At 41.3% G+C, this 19,333-nt stretch overlaps 1 protein-coding gene across 1 annotated transcript in view; it reads right to left on the minus strand.

Annotated features, from left to right (window-relative positions):
* LOC145772605 (neuronal membrane glycoprotein M6-b-like) overlaps positions 1 to 17,443 on the minus strand; it is a 50,538-nt gene extending 33,095 nt beyond the window's left edge. Inside the window, exon 1 of the mRNA XM_082584465.1 lies at positions 17,205 to 17,443. Within this exon, the coding sequence (XP_082440591.1) occupies positions 17,205 to 17,208 (4 nt within the window). The 5' untranslated portion in view covers positions 17,209 to 17,443. The remainder of the gene's footprint in view (positions 1 to 17,204) is intronic.
* Between the last annotated feature and the right edge of the window lie 1,890 nt (positions 17,444 to 19,333).

Here is a 19,333-nt window from a genome sequence, read left to right on the forward strand (position 1 = left end):
GATAACTCAAAGGCACGTCAGCAGTTCGTGTGACGCAATATTTCATGTTTAAACAGGTTTCAAACTGAAACAGGTTTAAACAGGTTTGACACAAGTCTTACGAACGATGGTGCAATTTTGGCTCATGTTTTAGGAATTTCCATGACGTAAGATTCAGTAGACTTGAACGGTTTTTACATGACGTTTGATTAGGTGAACAATTGTCTGGAACACATCTCAACAACAGGGAAGCAAAACGTGACCTGAAAGTGACCGTTAACGGCAAAATTTTGCCGCCCTGCCCAGAACCTACATACCTTGGGGTTACACTTGACAGGTCACTCACATACCGTCACCATTTACAGTCACTACGCAAAAAGCTGACATCTCGCGTCGCCCTGCTGAGACGTTTGGCAGGCACAACTTGGGGTGCAGGTGCTGACACCTTGCGCACTGCAACCCTGGCGTTGGTCCACTCCACTGCTGAATACTGCGCCCCTGCCTGGTGCCGCAGTGCCCACACCCGTCTCATCGACAGCTCAATCAACGACGCATTGCGAACTGTAACTGGATGCCTGCGCCCAACTCCAACAGAGTATTTACCAATCCTCGCAGGCATCCAACCTGCTGAGCTTCGCCGAAAGGGAGCCCTTATACACCTGGCTCGCCGGGCGGGGGATCCTAACCACTTGCTTCATGCAAAACTCAACATCCCACCTCAGGAATCTCCCCGGCAATTAAAGTCAAGACATCCCTTTGTGCCAGCTGCTGTTGAATTACTACATCCATTCAGCGATCATGCCATCAGCGCAGCACACTTCATGGAAGACAATTGGAATGCAGCGTGGTGTGCCACCGACACGAAACTACATCGTTTTATACCACACCCGGTGGCGCGCCCCCCTGGTATGGACCTGCCTCGGCCGACTTGGGTCAAGCTCAACAGAATCCGAACCGGAGTCGGTCGCTTCCATTCCAACATGCACAAGTGGGGTTTGGCTCCCTCACCGGCCTGCGAATGCGGCACGGAGGAACAAACTGCTGACCATGTCGTTCTCGAATGTCCGATCTATAAGGCACCAAATGGAACTCATGGTATAGCAACGCTGGACGAAGCTACACTTACCTGGCTCTCCATCACCTGCCCTGAAATTTGATTTGATCTAGTCTCAAACGAAAGAAGAAGAAAGGGTGTTCAATTTCGATTTTCGATTCGATGATATTCAAAATTCGTTTTTCGTATCAGACATAATCGAAATTATAGCCGCCCTTTCGGCTGAACGCGGTTGAAAGTAACGCAAGTGGCGCGAAATCTGTCTTGTCGCATTTTGCAAGCGAAAAAGACTTCGACGCATGCGCATCGTCGATCACGTGACTATCACACGCTTTCACGGGTCCAACGGCCAGTCCTTTACCAGGGATGCCAGGTTGCCATTTTTAATGCCAAATTTCTCTCAAGGATGAAGATAGCTAGGTTGTGCAATAACAGAAAGTGTAGGCTGAGCTTTGTCGCACTTTTATCCATTTTTGCCGAATCCATAGACGCCTAAGCCGTGGGGACAGGGCCGTAGCCAGACCGCAGAGCAGGAAGGGAGCAACTTTCTTTAGGGGGGGGGGGGGCGAAAAAATTTAAATGGGCAAAATCATTATAATTGTAGCTGTTGCTCGAGAATGTTGAGCTTTTAGCAAAGGGGGCGAAGTTTTTTCAGGGGGGCGAGGCCCCCCTGCTGGCTATGAGCTTGCGTGGAGACCAAGCCTCCACGCATATTTCTGTGTGGGGGCAACTTTTTATGCTGTATTGATACATAAAACAATAGATGAACTAGCGATCGGCAGCAGGAAAACACTTTTTGAATGCAAACCGCAACAGCTTCGCGATAAATAATCACTACAATGAGTTACGATGCTACAATCCAACACTAGACAACAAAATCTGTCATTTTTGCATTGATTTAATGTCTGCAGACGTTGAATCAATGTAAAAATGACTGATTTTGCTGCCTGGGACATAGCAGAAATCTACCATTTCATGTCATCAGATGTTGAATGCACCCAAAAACAACATAATTTGCTACGTAGACGGAGCGTGCGTTAGCTTTATGCGCTTGCAAACATACTCAATGTCGCTTTCGAGTTGAAACCTCTGCACTCTGCAGTGAAATGTCGCGGCAGTGAATCGCTCGCTGTGAAAATGAACTTGAAGTGTTTGAGATCGCAGCGACCTCGGCTCCAGCGGAGCAATCGTTTTCAAAAGCTGGCCTGACCGTCACGAAGCTGAGATCCCGACTGACGGGTGACCATATCGATCAGCTTGTATTCTTAAACACCAACATGGGCCTGGAGCTGTAGACGTTATTTTGTGTTCTTTTTTCGCAAATTTTTATGGCCTTTTTTCGCGTTTTCTAGCCAATTTTCATTTTGTTTCTTTCAATAAAATCACATTTTGCAGTTTGGTGACTGAATAGTTGTGATATTCGAAATCGAAATTCGGAAATCGAAAATAAACTGAATTTCAAATTTCGGATATTCAAATAATCGAAATTGAACACCCCTACATGAATTACTTACAGAAAATGGACAACATGGATAACATAACAAAAATAATAAGACTCTTGCCAAGTGGCTGGTATTTTGGCTGGTTACGCGAAATTGACGTAATTTTGCATGAAAGAAATCAAGAAATAAGCCTTTCAGATCTCTCACGATACGTCTCACGCAAAACGAGAGAAACGACCAACTTGGCATGCGATATTCTAAAATCTACTAAAAAACAATTCGATGATTCCAACTCCAAACGTAGGAGCAGCGTAACCTTTGCAACGCAAATAAAATCGTCGAACCATGAAAGGTCATGCCATCTGTGTAGAGATAAACATTTTCTCAATCAATGCAAACAATTTCGAATGATGAATATTGACCAAAGGCTTAAATTTGTAATCGACAACAAACTCTGCAAGTGCTGTTTAAATCGGAATGGCCCGTTTCGGTGAGTCCGATCCCTTAACGGGGGATTTTTTTAATTTTTTTTTTTAATTACCGGGTACCGTAGCCTAATTATCATTGCCGTTTTAGGATTAGGGGTTAGAGGTTAGGAACTCACCGAATCAGACTCACCGAATCGGACTCACCGAATAGTAGCAGACCCGTTTAAATGCTGGTCACTGGGCATATCAATGTAAAAGGAAGGACCCTTGCACAAAACCAGGATGCACTCAACGCCACACTACTCTCTTGCATCCCCCAGATGCAACACAAATCACCACAAATATCACACCTAAAGACACAACAACTCAAAAAATTAATATCAATCAACCTACACAAGCAATACGCAATGGGCTTGTCAACACACGAACAAATTCTCGCAGTCTGCTTCCCATAATCCCAGTAAACGTTCGCCTGCAAGGAAGTAATCAAACCATCACTACACAAGCGTTTTTGGACAGTGAAAGTACAACATCTTTCATAACAAATGATTTGATAGAAAAGTTACAAATTGCCGACTGTCAAGAAACTAATATTTGTACCATCACGCTAAACAACACTGGCAAACGTAACAAGGTAAAGGTAGTCACAAATATCGAAATGTCAGATTTTGACGAAAACAAATACATTTCTCTAAGCTCTCTTTACTCCACCTTTCAAATTCCTGTTTCAAATACAGATATTCCTACCCTAGAAGACACTAAACACTTTCCAGAATTTGCAAACATCTTTATTCCCGATGTTGACGCAGAGGTAGGACTCCTTATTGGCAATGACAATCCGTACGTTCTCCAACCACAAGAAGTAATACAAGCAAAAGGTGGCTACTATGCCATCAAAACGGCCGTTGGCTGGCTAGTGAATTGTCCTAACAGCAAACAGGATTAAAGTAAAACTAAAAATTTCTTTACCAAAACTTCTACCCATCCAATGTGCGACATGTGCTTTGACGCTGTTGACTCAATTGTTAACTGTAAACCCGAATTATCTGTTCAACAAGCTCAATTCATGAAATCTGTTAACTCTAGTATCAAACTTTTGGAAGACTCGCACTACCAAATCGACTTGCCCGTTCGAAATCCGGACCTAAAATTACCCTTTAACAAATCTCAAGCTCTCCAAAGAATTAATTGCTTGAAACAAAAGTTTGAAAGGGACGCTAATTTCTACATGGACTATAAAAGGTCTGTTGATGACATGATCATGAATCAATACGCCGAAAACGTTACCGATGTCCCTGGAATACATGGAAAAACTTGGTATATTCCACATCATGGTATATATTATCCAGAAAAACCTGAGAAACTCAGAGTAGTATTTGATTGCTCTGCCAAATACAAAGGTATCTGTCTCAATGATACTCTATTACAAGGCCCAGACATCACAAATAACATGGTCGGCGTTCTTCTTCGTTTCCGCCGTGAAACAATTGCTATTCAAGGAGACATACAGTTTATGTTTCATCAAGTAAAGGTTCCTCAACAAGATCGTGATCAATTCCGATTCTTATGGTGGAAAGATGGGAATCTAGAAGCGCCCCTACAAGAATACCGAATGAACGTGTATATATTTGGCACTGTCTGCTCCCCAAGTTGTGCAAACTTTGCTTTAACACGCACAGCTGAGGACAACTCATCTCTTTTCAGTGCAACTACTGTAGATACAGTAAAAGAGTCTTTCTGCGTAGACGATTGCTTGGCTTCAACAGCAAATGTTTCAGAAGCAGTTAAATTGGTAAGGGAACTTCGTGAGCTACTGGCCAAGGGTGGCTTTCGCATTTTAAAATGGATAAGCAGTGAACGAGAAATAAGAGAAGCCATCAAATCATGGAACAACAGTCAAATCGAAGATGCTTTAACACAGAAAAGCATCAAGTGGATCTTTAACTCTCCAAGTGCATCCCATCATGGAGGTGTGTGGGAAAGACAAATCAGATCCATTAGGAAAATCTTATCAGCTATCTGTAAAGGCCAAACTTTAACAGATGAAACGTTGACTACCTTCAGTCCTTCATGTGTGAAGTAGAAAACATTATTAACAGTCGCCCACTTACAAAATCGTCAGACGATCCTAATGACATGGAGGCTCTCACACCGAACCATTTGCTTCTTGTAAAACAGCAAATAAACCTTCCTCCAGGCTCATTCACAAACAAAAAAGAGCTTTACTCTCAAAAACGCTGGAGACAAGTCCAATACATGGCCGACGTCTTTTGGACACGGTGGGTAAAAGAGTACTTACCTTTGCTCCAGCAAAAACTAAGGTGGACCAAAAAATCTCTTTTGACTGTGGGAGACATAGTCTTAATCGCAGATAACACACCCCGAAACAATTGGCTCATGGGTCGCGTAATTCAAACGTTTCCCGACAAAAATGGCATTGTCCGTAGCGTTAGCGTTCAAACTAAACAGTCCTTGATTGTCAGACCAATTCAAAAGTTATGCTTGATCGTTCCTGCAAAACCAATGTAAATTTGTGCTGATTTTGTTTTCTCATGTTGTTTATACCTGTGTATTTGAACAAATGTACGAGGCCTTAAAGGGGAGGGAATGTTACTGCCAAATTTCTTATTTAAGCCCTCTGCATTCATTTGTGACTCGTTTGTTTATATTTGGCCTTTTTCTCCTCTGCAAGTCTACTGTACTAAAAAAGCCACCTGTTTTTTATAATGTTTTGGCCTCTGTCGCATTTGTGTTTTGCACCTGCGTTTGCTCCTGTGGTTTGTTTTCGTTAAATCAATAACTTATTAGTCAACGATATAACGTCAGTTTTTCATTGAATTATACAACCATTATGACCTATTCGTTTTTCAATAATTGTCAATCCTTGAAAAAGGGAATTCGTAAACTGTTATAGTCGTCATTTTATTTACGTTGAATATATGTAACTCGTGACCACTGACCAGCGTCACTACATAATCACAGTTCAGCGTTTTCTGGTACAGACGTTGGAATTGATTACCACCGCACTGCGCGTGTAATCAATTGAGCGTTCTGTACCACGTTCCTTAGTTGATTGTTTTGCGTTTCTTTCTTACTATATATTGCGTTGCTTTTATACACTGAATCAGTAAGTAACAAGAGGTAAATGGTTTTCTCACTTGGTTGGCTATCGCTACAATTATTATTGTTTATTTTATATTAAACGTCTGGAAATACAACAGACATTTAACTGGCGTCGCCGGCAGGATCTTTACAGAATTTCTACAGGATTTTAGAAACATGGAGAAACTGATCGAAGTCCTGCAACAACAAATTGCCAACCAAGAACGCCAGACGAAGGAGCAAATTGCCAGACAAGAACAACGTCACCAAGAACAAGAACAACGTCATCAAGATCAAATTGCCAACCAAGAAAAGCGCCACCTTGAACAACTGCGAGAAATAAGAGCCCAAACTTCAAGACCACAACCAACAACAATACAACAACAGGTATCTTCACCTAAGTTCGTAACGTTCGATGCCACCACTGAATTGTGGGCAGACTATTGGAAGAGGTTTAACACCTTTGTAGCAGCACATTCAGTCGCACAAGACAAAATGCCGCAGGTTTTTCTCACCAATCAATCACCTACAATCTACAAAATGTTAACAAATTTGGCTGCGCAGGAAACAAACCCAAAAGAAGTCAACGATCTCACCATGACGGAAATTACAAATTACATGGCTCAACAATTCGACCCAAAACGCTTCATCGTGAGGGAGCGATTCCGTTTCTGGAGCGAAATGAAGCGCAAGCCGGGGGAAACAGCTCAAGAACTAGCCATCCGCATACGCCAGGCAGCTGCCACCTGTGACTTCTCGTCCATTTCAAATCCATTGGACGAAGCTTTACGTACTCGTTTTATTTGTTCAATAGGTAACGAGGCTGTGCTTAAGGCGTTATTCAAAATCAGAGCTGATGAACTTACTTTCAAACGTGCGGTGAAGGTTGCATCAGAAACCGAAGAGGCAGCCAAAGTGGCCAAAGAAACTGTTTACGGCACTCCACCAGCACCAGTTGCGAAAGTAAGGACCATCAGCAAACCTCCAAAAACTAGGCAACTTACAGGTACTTTCTTTACTTCTAAAAATAAAGAATGCTATCGCTGTGGTAATTCCAACCACAACGCCAATGACTGTAGGTTTAAGAAAGCCACCTGCCATTTCTGCAATATTACGGGACACTTACAGAGTGTTTGTCGAAAGAAAGCTAGACAGTTCAAACCTTCTAAGGTAAATTGTATCGAGGAAATTAACATGCTTTCTAGTTCTTGCAGAAAACCTCGAAATTCAAAGTTGGAAGTACCGATCTCCATTAATTCGGTAACCACACACTTAGAACTGGACACTGCTACAAATGGAAATTTCCTTTCCAACGACGTCTGGACTCGGGTAGGCGCACCTCAATTGCAAGCACCAGTGTCGCAGTTCCAATCTGCTACCAAGCATCTAGTACCAATCACGGGTTCTTTCACGGCCCAGGTAACTTGTCCTTCCACGGGAAGGTCAGATAATATTCCTTTTGTAGTCACGACAGTCAAAGGACTGAACTTGCTAGGTCGTGATGCAATTTCGTCTTTAGGAATTTCTATCGATAAATTCCTTCTGTCTAACTATTCTACTTTACAGAGTATCCAGTCATGCGACAAGCCTGATAAGAGCATAGATATCTTATATATAGATATGCAACTCAGTGGTGCGTAAGATGTTTGAAGGCTAACAGCGTAGCTATGGCTGTATGCATTGACTTCAAACTTGGCACAGCAAAACAACTTTATTTTTAATATATTTTTTTGGTTTTTGTTTAAATAAAACTTTCTTCGTTTTCAAGTTGACGTATGGATTGCTTGTGATGACGTCACATTCTCGTTCCGCATGGACTGCTTTATGGAGATTCTGGCGATTGAAAACAAATCACAGTCACAGAGGGTACCTCTAAATACCCTTTGTCAGGCATTGTAGGCATTGTCGGGCATTGTCAGGCATTGTCGGGCATTGTCGGCTTTTTGGGGGGTTGTGGAGCATTTTCAGGAGTTGTCGAACATTTTCAGGGGTTTCAGGTATTGTAGAGTAGGCTAACTACTTTCAGGCATTGTTGGGAATTTCTAGGCATTGTGTAGGATTTCCAGGCATTGTCGATCATTATCAGTGGTTGACAGGCTTGTGAGGCATTGTCGAACATTTTCAGGCATTATCGAACATACTCAGGGGTTGTCGAGCATTTTCAGGGGTTGTCAGGCATTGTAGAGTAGCTATTTTCAGGCATTGTTGGGAATTTCCAGGCATTGTCTAGGATTTCCAGGCATTGTCGATCAATATCAGTGTTTGACAGGTTTGGTAGTCATTATGGAACATTTTCAGGCATTGTCGAGCATGTTCAGGAATTGTCGAGCATTTTCAGGGGTTGTCAGGCATTGTAGAGTAGCTACTTTCAGGCATTGTTGGGAATTTCTAGGCATTATCTAGGATTTGCAGGCATTGTCGATCAATATCAGTTTTTGACAGGTTTGGTAGTCATTATGGAACATTTTCAGGCATTGTCGAACATTTTCAGGGATTGTTGAGCATTTTCAGGGGTTGTCAGGCATTGCAGAGTAGCTACTTTCAGGCATTGTTGGGAATTTCCAGGCATTGTCTAGGATTTCCAGGCATTGTTGATCATTATTAGTGGTTGACGGGTTTGTCAGGCATTGTCGAACATTTTCAGGGGTTGTCTAGCATTTTCAGGGGTAGTCAGGCATTCTAGATTAAGCTACTTTCAGGCATTGTTGGGCATTTCCTAGCATTGTCTAAGATTTCCGGGCATTGTCGATCATTATTGGTTTTTGACACGTTTGTCAGGCATTGTCGAACATTTTCATGCATTTTTATTCCCAGCTTTGCATGCGCAGCAGAATGATCCCTTTCTATTTTGCGTAGGTTGTAAACGTATTTACAGTATACACAAACACAGCAGCGTTTAAATGACCTGGCTATCATAAGTATCGACAATGCCTGACAAACCTGTCAAAACCTGGTAATGATCGACAACCCAAGAAAACGTTCGACAACGCCTAACAAACCATCAACCACTGAATATGTTCGACATTGCCTGGAAATCCTAGACAATGCCTGAAGATGTCCGACAATCAGTGGCGTAGCTAGGGGGGGGGGGGGGGGAAGGAGGGGAGGACCGCCCCGGGCGGCACGTCTGGGGGCGGCAATTTCAGACTACGATTTTTGATTTTGATTATAATCTGATAAAAAACGCATTTCATTTTCACACAGGGCCGGATTTAGCTAATGGGGGGCCCGGGCACTTTTAGATCAGGGGCCCCCGTGCAAAAAAATTCGCCTACGGCGCGAAACACCCCCTCGACGTCTACAGTAGCATCAATCCAGCACTGCACAGCATTTTGCAGAAACCACAAAAGCTAATAGTAAAAAAATCACATTTTTTTCACGTAGGGGGGCCCTTTAAAAGTCGGGGGGTCCGGGGTACCTGCACCCTCTGCCCCCCCCCCTAAATCGGGCCTGTTTTCACATGCTTTTTCTTGAAGGGGCGGCAAAATCTGAATCCACACCGGGCGGCACATTCCCTAGCTACGCCACTGCCGACAATGCCTGCCAGAAAGAATCTAAAGTACTTTATAATGCCTGAGAGCCCCTGACACCTAAAAATATTCGACAATTCTTGAAAATTTCCGACAATGACTGATAATGGTTGACAAGCCTGTCAACCATTGATATTGATCGACAATGCCTGGAAATCCTAGACAATGCCTTGAAATTCCCAACAATGCCTGAAAGTAGCTACTCTACAATGCCTGACAACCCCTGAAAATTCTCGACAACCCCTGAAAATGTTTGACAATTCCTGAAAATGTTCGACAATGCCTGAAAATGTTCCATAATGACTACCAAACCCTGTCAACCACTGATATTGATCGACAATGCCTGGAAATTCCCAACAATGCCTGAAAGTAGCTACTCTACAATGCCTGACAACCCCTGAAAATTCTCGACAACCCCTGAAAATGTTTGACAATTATCGCTACCGTATATCTCACCCTAAAATCGTTCCGGTGCCTCTCTATCTCAGGTTTGTAAACTGCCTACAACAAGCTTTAATGAGTCACTGGAAATCAGCTTAAATGATAGTTCCAACGATCATGAAACAGAAGTTGCATAACCTACGTGAAGAAAGATTATTGTCTTGATTTTTCATAGTAGGCTATTCTGTGAAAACTTGAAATATATGATACGCCATCAAAAATATTCCAAAGGAGCTCAAAAGCTACCACTCGCCAAGCCCAAACCGTACAATAATAGCCTACCATAGATACGCTAGCCAAGCTGGCAACCTTGATTGTTGATTGTGTCCATAAAGTCAGTCGAGCGTGACGATAATTCCACGATTGCTGAGTTGCATATCTATATTTAAGATATCTATGATAAGAGTCTGGAGAAAGCATGCTCCCTCTTATGTGACGAGTTCAAAGATGTTTTTAAGCCTGAACTCGGGTGCTTACGAGATTATGAACTAGACATAGATTTTAAGTCTGATGCTAAACCTGTTTTTCTCAAACCTAGGCCTGTACCTTTCGCGCTAAAGGAGGACTTAGCACAAGCCTATGATTCGGGCATTGCACGTGGTGTATGGACACCAGTTCAGTTTTGTGATTGGGGCACACCGGTTGTTCCAGTCCGTAAGCCTTCAAACTCTTCAGAAGCGAAGGCCAAGTTACGCATATGTGGCGATTATTCAGTCACGGTGAACCCTTCCCTGGAGACCCATCGTAACCCGTTACCCTTACCAGAAGACTTAATGCAAAAGTTGGGTGGTGGGTACGGTTTCAGCAAGATAGACTTGGCTGATGCCTACAATCAGATTCGACTTGGTCCTGACAGTCGAAAACGACTCGCATTAAGCACTCACCGTGGCGTACTTTTACAAAATGTTTTACCTTTTGGCATATCTTCTGCTCCAGGTTATTTTCAGAAGATCATGGACGACCTTACAGCCGACCTTCCAGGGGTTGCAGTCTACCTAGACGACATTCTTGTCAGTGGCACTACTGCTGAGGAGCATCTCCAGAATCTTAGACGGCTTCTCGATCGACTTCACTCAAAAGGCCTGAGGTGTAGGAAAGACAAGTGTAAGTTTGCACAACCTCAGGTAGAGTATCTCGGACACATTTTGTCCAGGCAGGGCATCTCCAAAGGTCCCAAGGTAAACGCCGTACTGGAGATGTCTGCCCCCACTGACGTATCTTCTCTTCGTTCATTTTTAGGTTCCTTACAATTTTACTCGAAGTTTCTACCGTTGAACGCTTCTACTGTAGCAGAACCACTATACCATCTCACGAAAAAGGACATTCCTTGGAGATGGGGAAAACAAGAGGAAAACTCTTTTGTTCAGCTGAAGCATTATCTTTCTACTGATGAGGTTCTTACACATTTCAATGCGTCACTTCCGATAGGTATCGCATGTGATGCTTCTAGTGTGGGCATTGGTGCTACTTTGTTTCACCGTTACCCAGATGGCACAGAACGGCCAATAGCAAACGTTTCAAAAGTATTAACAGCCTCTCAGAGAAACTATAGTCAAATTCAGAAAGAGGCTTTGTCGATAATTTTTGCGCTAAAGAAATTCTATCAATATCTTTTTGGTAGATCATTCATTTTGGTCACAGATCATAAACCATTGCTTAGTCTTTTTGGCCCGACTAAATCGACACCTTCTTTGGCAGCAAATCGTTTGGCTCGTTGGGCACTCTTTTTGTCGCAATTTACATACACTATTGAGTACAGGAAGACAAAGGATCATCAAAACGCTGATGCTTTGAGTCGCTTACCAGCAGGAGGGGATAAAGTCTTCGATGAAGAGGAAAGTGCGGATGACATTGATATCGTCTGTGCTATCGATGCTTTGGATTTGCAGGTCCAGACCGCAAATGCCGCCTCACTGCGTAAAGAATCTTCTAAAGATCCTATCATTTCCACGGTAATGCGTTTCATTCATGAAGGATGGCCGGCCAAGTCTTCTCCACAAGACCCAGTCGAACCGTTCCGTAAGTACGCAGACTCTCTTTCTACTTGTTACGGATGTCTACTTTACGGTTCCAGAGTGGTCATCCCTTCCAAACTTCGTCCTTCCGCCCTTCAGTTGCTTCATGAAGGACATTTCGGCATTGAAAGAATGAAGCAGTTGGCAAGGACGTCCGTCTACTGGCCAAACATCGATCGAGACATCGCGGAACTTTGTCACAAGTGCAGTACCTGTGGCAAATATCAACCGCAATCTAAAACCCAGGTCCAATCATGGACGGTTCCAGAAGCACCGTGGAGTCGCTTACACATAGATCATGCGGTAGAATTCATGGGTTACCATTGGTTACTCAGCATTGATGCTTTTTCTAAATACCCTTGTATTCATGCTACTACTTCCTTATCTTCAACAGCTACTATCAACCTGCTAGAAGAAGATTTTGCTCATTTCGGCTATCCCCATACTGTAGTTACCGATAATGCTACTACTTTTAAATCCACAGAATTCCAAACTTTCTGTAAGGAGAGGGGTATGGTACACATCACGGGTGCCCCTTACCATCCGGAAACCAATGGAGCAGCGGAGCGCCTCGTACGTACGTTCAAGCAAGCACTTCGCAAATCTTCCCTGCCCCCCGAAACAAGCAGTCTTGGAATTCCTACAGCAGTATCGACGCACGCCCACTCCGAGGGGCTACTCTCCAAGCCAATTACTCAAACAATCGTCAGATTCAAACCAAGATCGACACGCTTCTCCCCACATCGTCCAAGTGGTACCCCGACAAAAACCTCACAACACGGACGCCTCCGAAGGTACAAAACGGCATTTCAAACCGGGAGATCCCTGTTACGCGCTATCATTCACTCCACGACAGAGCCAGGATCCTCGTTGGGTTCCAGCCGAGGTGATTAAGCGACAGGGTAGCCGAATCTTCCTGGTACGTCTGCTGCCACATGGTCCGACGTGGAGGCGCCATATGGACCAACTGCAACCTCGCTATGCATCATCGGAGGACCAGGAGCCGGGAGAAACTCCTGCACCAACAGTCGACTCCTCCCCTGTCTCCACCTCAGCTCGAACGAATTCGGACGACACACCGACTGTACCGGAATTCGGGCCACACAACCCACGAAGGTCGAGCCGTCGCCGCAGACCTCCGGCCCGTTTCGGACTTTGAGTTTTATTGTTTAATTCGGTGTCTTGTTCATATTTTTCTTTGTGTATAAAAATTATCGGGGAGGTGTTATAGTCGTCATTTTATTTACGTTGAATATATGTAACTCGTGACCAGCGTCACTACATAATCACAGTTCAGCGTTTTCTGGTACAGACGTTGGAATTGATTACCACCGCACTGCGCGTGTAATCAATTGAGCGTTCTGTACCACGTTCCTTAGTTGATTGTTTTGCGTTTCTTTCTTACTATATATTGCGTTGCTTTTATACACTGAATCAGTAAGTAACAAGAGGTAAATGGTTTTCTCACTTGGTTGGCTATCGCTACAATTATTATTGTTTATTTTATATTAAACGTCTGTACTGTAAATCGATTTGTTTCATTCTACAAATTGCTTTTCTCTAGAGTCTAGACGGTCACAAATGAAGAAATCTCAAATTTACCTGTGTTTAAAAGATTGTCTAAAAATGCACAATAAGAACACGTGAAACTCAATTAAAACTCATGTGTTGTGTTGTTAGCAATCCAGACAGTTCAAATAGAGCAAAGGTCAACAACAATAAACAAATACGTCACTGTAACGTCGCAATAAAATAGACAAAGCGGACGTTACAAGTGCTACTCAAACTATGGTATGCATACCAGTACCAGTTGGTACACGCACCCTTGCAGTTTCGTAAATTCATTTGTAGCACTGAAGATGAAGATAGTGTAGTTTTCGAAACGTTTGTTTGCTAAACATGAGTTTAGTATTTGCATTTTGGGCTCCTTATTTTTTGATTGCACAATGCACATGATAATAATTAATGTTTGAACAAGCTTCACTGAAGATAACATAGGAAATCGATTTGCCATCTATTGAATATTGAATTGATTTAAGTAAAACTAAATTTGTTTTTATTACACGACGTATAACCGAGTGGATTCATATCAACCATTGTTGTGGGCAGGGCTGCGATTTTTGCTTTTTTTCGGCGGCAATGCCACTCGACAAACAGGGTTGGAAAAAATCATGATTTTAAAAAAAAAATCAAACAAATCGAATTTTTTTGATTTAAATTGGATTTTTTGGATTTAAATCAGATTTGTTTGATTTTTTTTAGATAAAAAAGCATCGAGTCTACTTGGGGGAGAAGATCATTTTAGTAAGATAGCAGAATTATTTTTGACCCCTTGATTGATTGAAAGGCTTTGCTTTGCAAGTGTTTAATCATTTTTATTATCGTATTGTAGGCTAGCCTGTCTATTGCACATATTTTTAAGTAGGTGTGATATGTTGCTTTATACTAAATCATAATGTGCGTATCGAGATTGAGGTACGTCTCAGACTGTCATCTCACTACACCAAGATCTTTCCTTACGTTTGAGCGCACATCACTTTGCTTTTTTGCTCAACTGATGCACAGCAGTGCCCAATCGATTTCAAACTTCTGATTGAACCAGACTAAAAGTGGAAAAAACTCGCTCAACGTCAGGACTAGAAGCTTTTGCTGCCAAAACTTTCAGAGCCATCTTTAACATATCACTGCTGATTCTGTCAGACTGAGACTTCCACCATGCCAAGGGTGTTACTGATTTGAGCACATCTTCTTGAAACATGTATGGTTTGAAAGGCCCAGTTTTAGCACGATAATTGAGAACTTCTGACAAAATGATTGGGCTAATGTCACCAGAAAATTCCATTGCCTCGTCAATTTCTTCCAAAGATAGTCTGCTACCTCCATTTTGGGGGTCCAATATATTGGACAAAAAGTGAGTCGGAGTAAAAGCTTGCTTAATGCGATTTTTCAACTTAGCAGATACATTGAAGTGGCCAGCATTTTGTAGATCTCGTTCTAAATTTTTCCAGACATCTACGGCTTCACTTATGCAGCAGGTGTCTATTTGTACCACATCCAGTGCAACTGCGATAGGCTTCAGTAGAGACAAATAATCTTCAGCAAGCCTTTTTATCTGTAGGTTTTGCACTTCATTGTAAATGGTTCTTTCTGTGTCAGTACGATGATCTTCACATATCTGAAGCAAAATGGGCCAGTTTTGCAAGTACCTTTCAATGGAATCTGCTAAAGTGTTCCATCGTACATCTTGTGGCAAGACCAAATCATTAGATTTTTTTTATTAATTTTTTTGATTTTTATTGTTTGATTTAAATCGTGATTTAAATCAATGATTTAAATCAACCAACCCTGAACCCAAGCAAGTTCATAAGTTCTTCAGTATTCCTTTTGTCCATCAGCTTCACACCACACATTGCTCTCACCATCACTCTCTCAGTTCTTCTTAAAATTGCCAATTTGTTTTCCCATAAGCACCATGTCTCACTTCCGTACAGCATTGCAGATCTCACACAACTAGTATAAATTCTTCCTCTCATTTTCAACGGAAATCTTCTACCACATAACAACTCTGGACACTCTCTGAATTTCACCCAACTAAACCTTACTCTTGCAGTCACTGCCGCTTCACAACCACCACTGGCATTCAATCTATCTTCTAGATAGCAAAAGGCATTCACTGATTCAACTTCGTCATTCAGCTTTTCAACAGGACCAGCCATTTCTTCTTCAATCTTCTTGCATCTTTCACATTCAAAACCATCTCCGCATCTGCATGCCACTCTCTTCATCTTTGCACATCTTCCATGCACCCACTTCCTGCATTTCGTACACTTAACAGAATTTGCCATCACTCTTCTCCCACATACAACATATCGGTCAATTTTGCTCATTGTGATTTCCCCTTTCGTTCCACTTATTACAATCTTTGTCTTTTTGATGTTGACATGCTTACCTGTTGACACACTCAGATCTTTCATTGTGTCACTCAACAAAACAAATCATCTGCATATAGTATCTCCATCAATGAATCTTCTCTTACACATTCGGTCTTCTTCTTCTTCGTCGAAGCTCTCTTCTTCGTCGAAGAAAAAGAAGACACATTGGGTAATCACATCAGTCACAATGGCAAAAATTAGAGGAGAGAGGACAGAACCCTGGTGTACACCTACCTTTACCTAAAACTCGTCGGAGAGGGCAAGCCATCAAGCCTTATTCAAAAAATAAATTGTTTTCGGTTTTTAATATAATTCTGAATTATAAAAAAAATTTAACTTGACTCAGCTGAGTTGTTTTAGAATATGATCTATTGTCCAATAAATTGTGGAAGTAGTGACAGGACATTTTCATAATCCTTTTGGTTAAAAAATGTTGAAACAACATCTTACTAACTTTAATTTTAAACCGAAAGCTTCTTTCCACTGCCTTGTAAAGTTTCCAAAGACCATGCCAGGAATTTTTCACAGCAGCCTAACCTTGGCTGCTTGAGGAGCTAGTAATTTTTGCAACAAAACACATGTCTGGACAAAAACGGAACAAGCAGCGTGTATGTAAGAATTTGTTTCTGAGCGTGTGACAAAGGGTTGCAATTTGGTGAGCCAAAAAAGGCACAACCGGTATGAAGGCCTGAAGGGGTTAACCAACAAATGCCAAGAGGCGAAGAATAGATAAAATAAATTATTTTCTTTGATCACTTCGCCAATTTTCAATTATCAGAACAGATTGTTTTCATATCAGATGCACAAGAATCAAAGTAATTACGCTCATTATTGAATAAAAACTTCCATGTGGCTTCTCCAACTTCCCGCTGTCTGCTAAATCAACCAATGACAATCAGGGACAAAACCTTGTCCCATGTAATGTAGTAGAGGGAACTGCTTTTTGAGGTAAAATTCACTTGCAAAAATCTTGACCTATACTGATTACTCAAGTATACATGGTACCGTAGCACATTTTCAAACTTAATTTAAAACAATACTCAAAAAACTTTTAACCTTATTTGGCTAAATTAAGATATCGAGATATTATGAAACATTTTGCAATGAAAGAAACAAATTTAGAATTTTTATTTTGAAATATCAGTAACATTATCAGTAGGCCTAGCTTTACTAATTTTTGTCAATTGGACATTGTGGTCGAATATCATCAAAGCAGTGACAAATGGCTTTTTTATAAAAAAAAAGGTTGCCGACCATTGTCCTAGTTGTTCATGGACTTACCCATTTCATAATATGGAGTGACAACACCAAATTCTTCAATCTTGTTGGAATAGACCCACTTGCCATAAGATCAAAATGAAAACTTAACTTTTAGCTACTTTCTAAGAGTAAAAAATTGAACCGTAAAAAATAGTATGATAATCTGTAGTTTTATCCTACCCAGAGTGTAATTTCTTGACTTGTCACTTGATGGAAGGAATCTACCATCAGATGAGGTGATTGTTCAAAAACGACACTTTTTGTTCTATAAATTTTGAACTGCAACTGATAGAAATCCGAAATCTATCTTATCGCAATACTTGTACAGTAAGCTCACCTATCCAATCAGACATTGTTTATTTTTATGGAAACCACTTTTTAACATAAAAAACTTTGCCATATCATACCCTGGCCAGCCTGCTGCAGCTGGAGGGGGATCTCTACACGCGGTCAAAATAATAAAAGCCAATACAATAATCTCAAAATTGCTTCATGGGATGTCCGTACATTGCTCGACAACCGAAACTCCAACAGACCTGCTCTTGTGGCCAGAAAACCAGAGAGGAGCAGAAGCTGGATTTTCGGAGAAACTGGAGTCAGAGCGAAGCCAAACCGGGGCCTGAATTTTTGTTCTGCAACCGGAGTGGATTTGAAGACGAAGTTTAGTGTTAAATAAAAATCATTTCTTGACTAACGTAAACCACAACCTCCTCTTTAAGAAATGAATTCAATGAGGAGTGCCAATATGCCCTGTTTGTCTGATAGTCCATTGGTCCACCCATCCATCCGATGTATCAACTGACAAAGCAAGCAATTGCTGCATCCGAATCAGGCATTCAGGCAAGTCTTCCAAATTAGGTAGATAAAAAAATCTACCAACCACACACAATCTTCTTTGGCACTCAGAGGAAAAGAGCTTTACAGGCATAAAGAAAGTTCCACTATTCAGTTTCCAAATAACTCGTATTCAAAACTATGATTTCTTTGCAGATACTCGCCACTCGGTCAACTTCAGAATTTGTCTCACCGTTTTTAAACACGCAGTAAATATTTCATGTGTGAGACCTACATTTCATGATCGTACTAATTCTTCAAAAACAATTGACAACAACACTTCCATCAAATACTTTAGGCCAGAATGCCCTTTTTCAAGTAGCTGCTTGCATTGTACGTATCATGGGATCTTGTTTCAAGTCAACTGTAAAAGCAATAATAATTTATTTGAACACAATAAATTATTATTAACAGTTCATCGGGTAATAGAAAGTAATGCTACTCATTGGTATCGAACTTAATAAAAACTAATAACTTCAGCTTAGATACAAAGCTTCTGCTTGAAGCAACAGTTAGCTTTTAACTCAACAAAGGTAGGCTATTTGAAGTATGAATGGTTATTTATTGATTCATGAAAAACCTTTTGAGTGTAAACACAGGTCAATATACAAAACAGATCAATGGTAACTTCGCATATAAAAGTAATCAAAGACTTGCCTATAAAAGATGTTTCTACAAACATGATTTTCCGGGTCTGCTACTATTCGGTGAGTCCGATTCGGTGAGTTCTTAACCTCTAACCCTAACCCTAAAACGGCAATGATAATTAGGCTACGGTACCCGATAATATAAAAAAAAAATTGAAAAAATCACCGAATAGAGATCGGACTCACCGAATCAGACTCACCGAATCGGACTCACCGAAACGGGCCATTCCATGATTTTCCAAATGTTATATACACAAACTTTGCAAAGAGTGCAGTCTGAAGGAAAGCTGGGTATATATATATTGTTTTCCATAATATTCCAAGCCCCAAACAGTTGATTTACTAAAAATAGCAGATAATAGAAGATATTATTATAAATTGAGAAAATGTATGCTGCACCTGAAGTCTTTTCAGAGTTAGCACACTTATTTTGAACAAACAACCTTGCGATCAAAACTAAAGTATTTCAGAAGTTAAAACTGTCCACTTGTTTTTTTAGTGCGAGTAACCAAGTAACCAACTGTACAAAGCTTAATGACTTACTAAACTCAAGCTGTGGTAAATTCCGAGCAATGTTGCTGGGATTCCATGATTTATTTTTCTAGTCAAAAGCAATTTCAAGAGTTTTGTCTTCTTCCAAAGCATATAAACACACAATATGATCAAAGA

Source organism: Aplidium turbinatum, chromosome 6 (assembly GCF_918807975.1).
Source record: "Aplidium turbinatum chromosome 6, kaAplTurb1.1, whole genome shotgun sequence".
In the NCBI taxonomy this organism is placed as follows: Eukaryota; Metazoa; Chordata; class Ascidiacea; order Aplousobranchia; family Polyclinidae; genus Aplidium; species Aplidium turbinatum.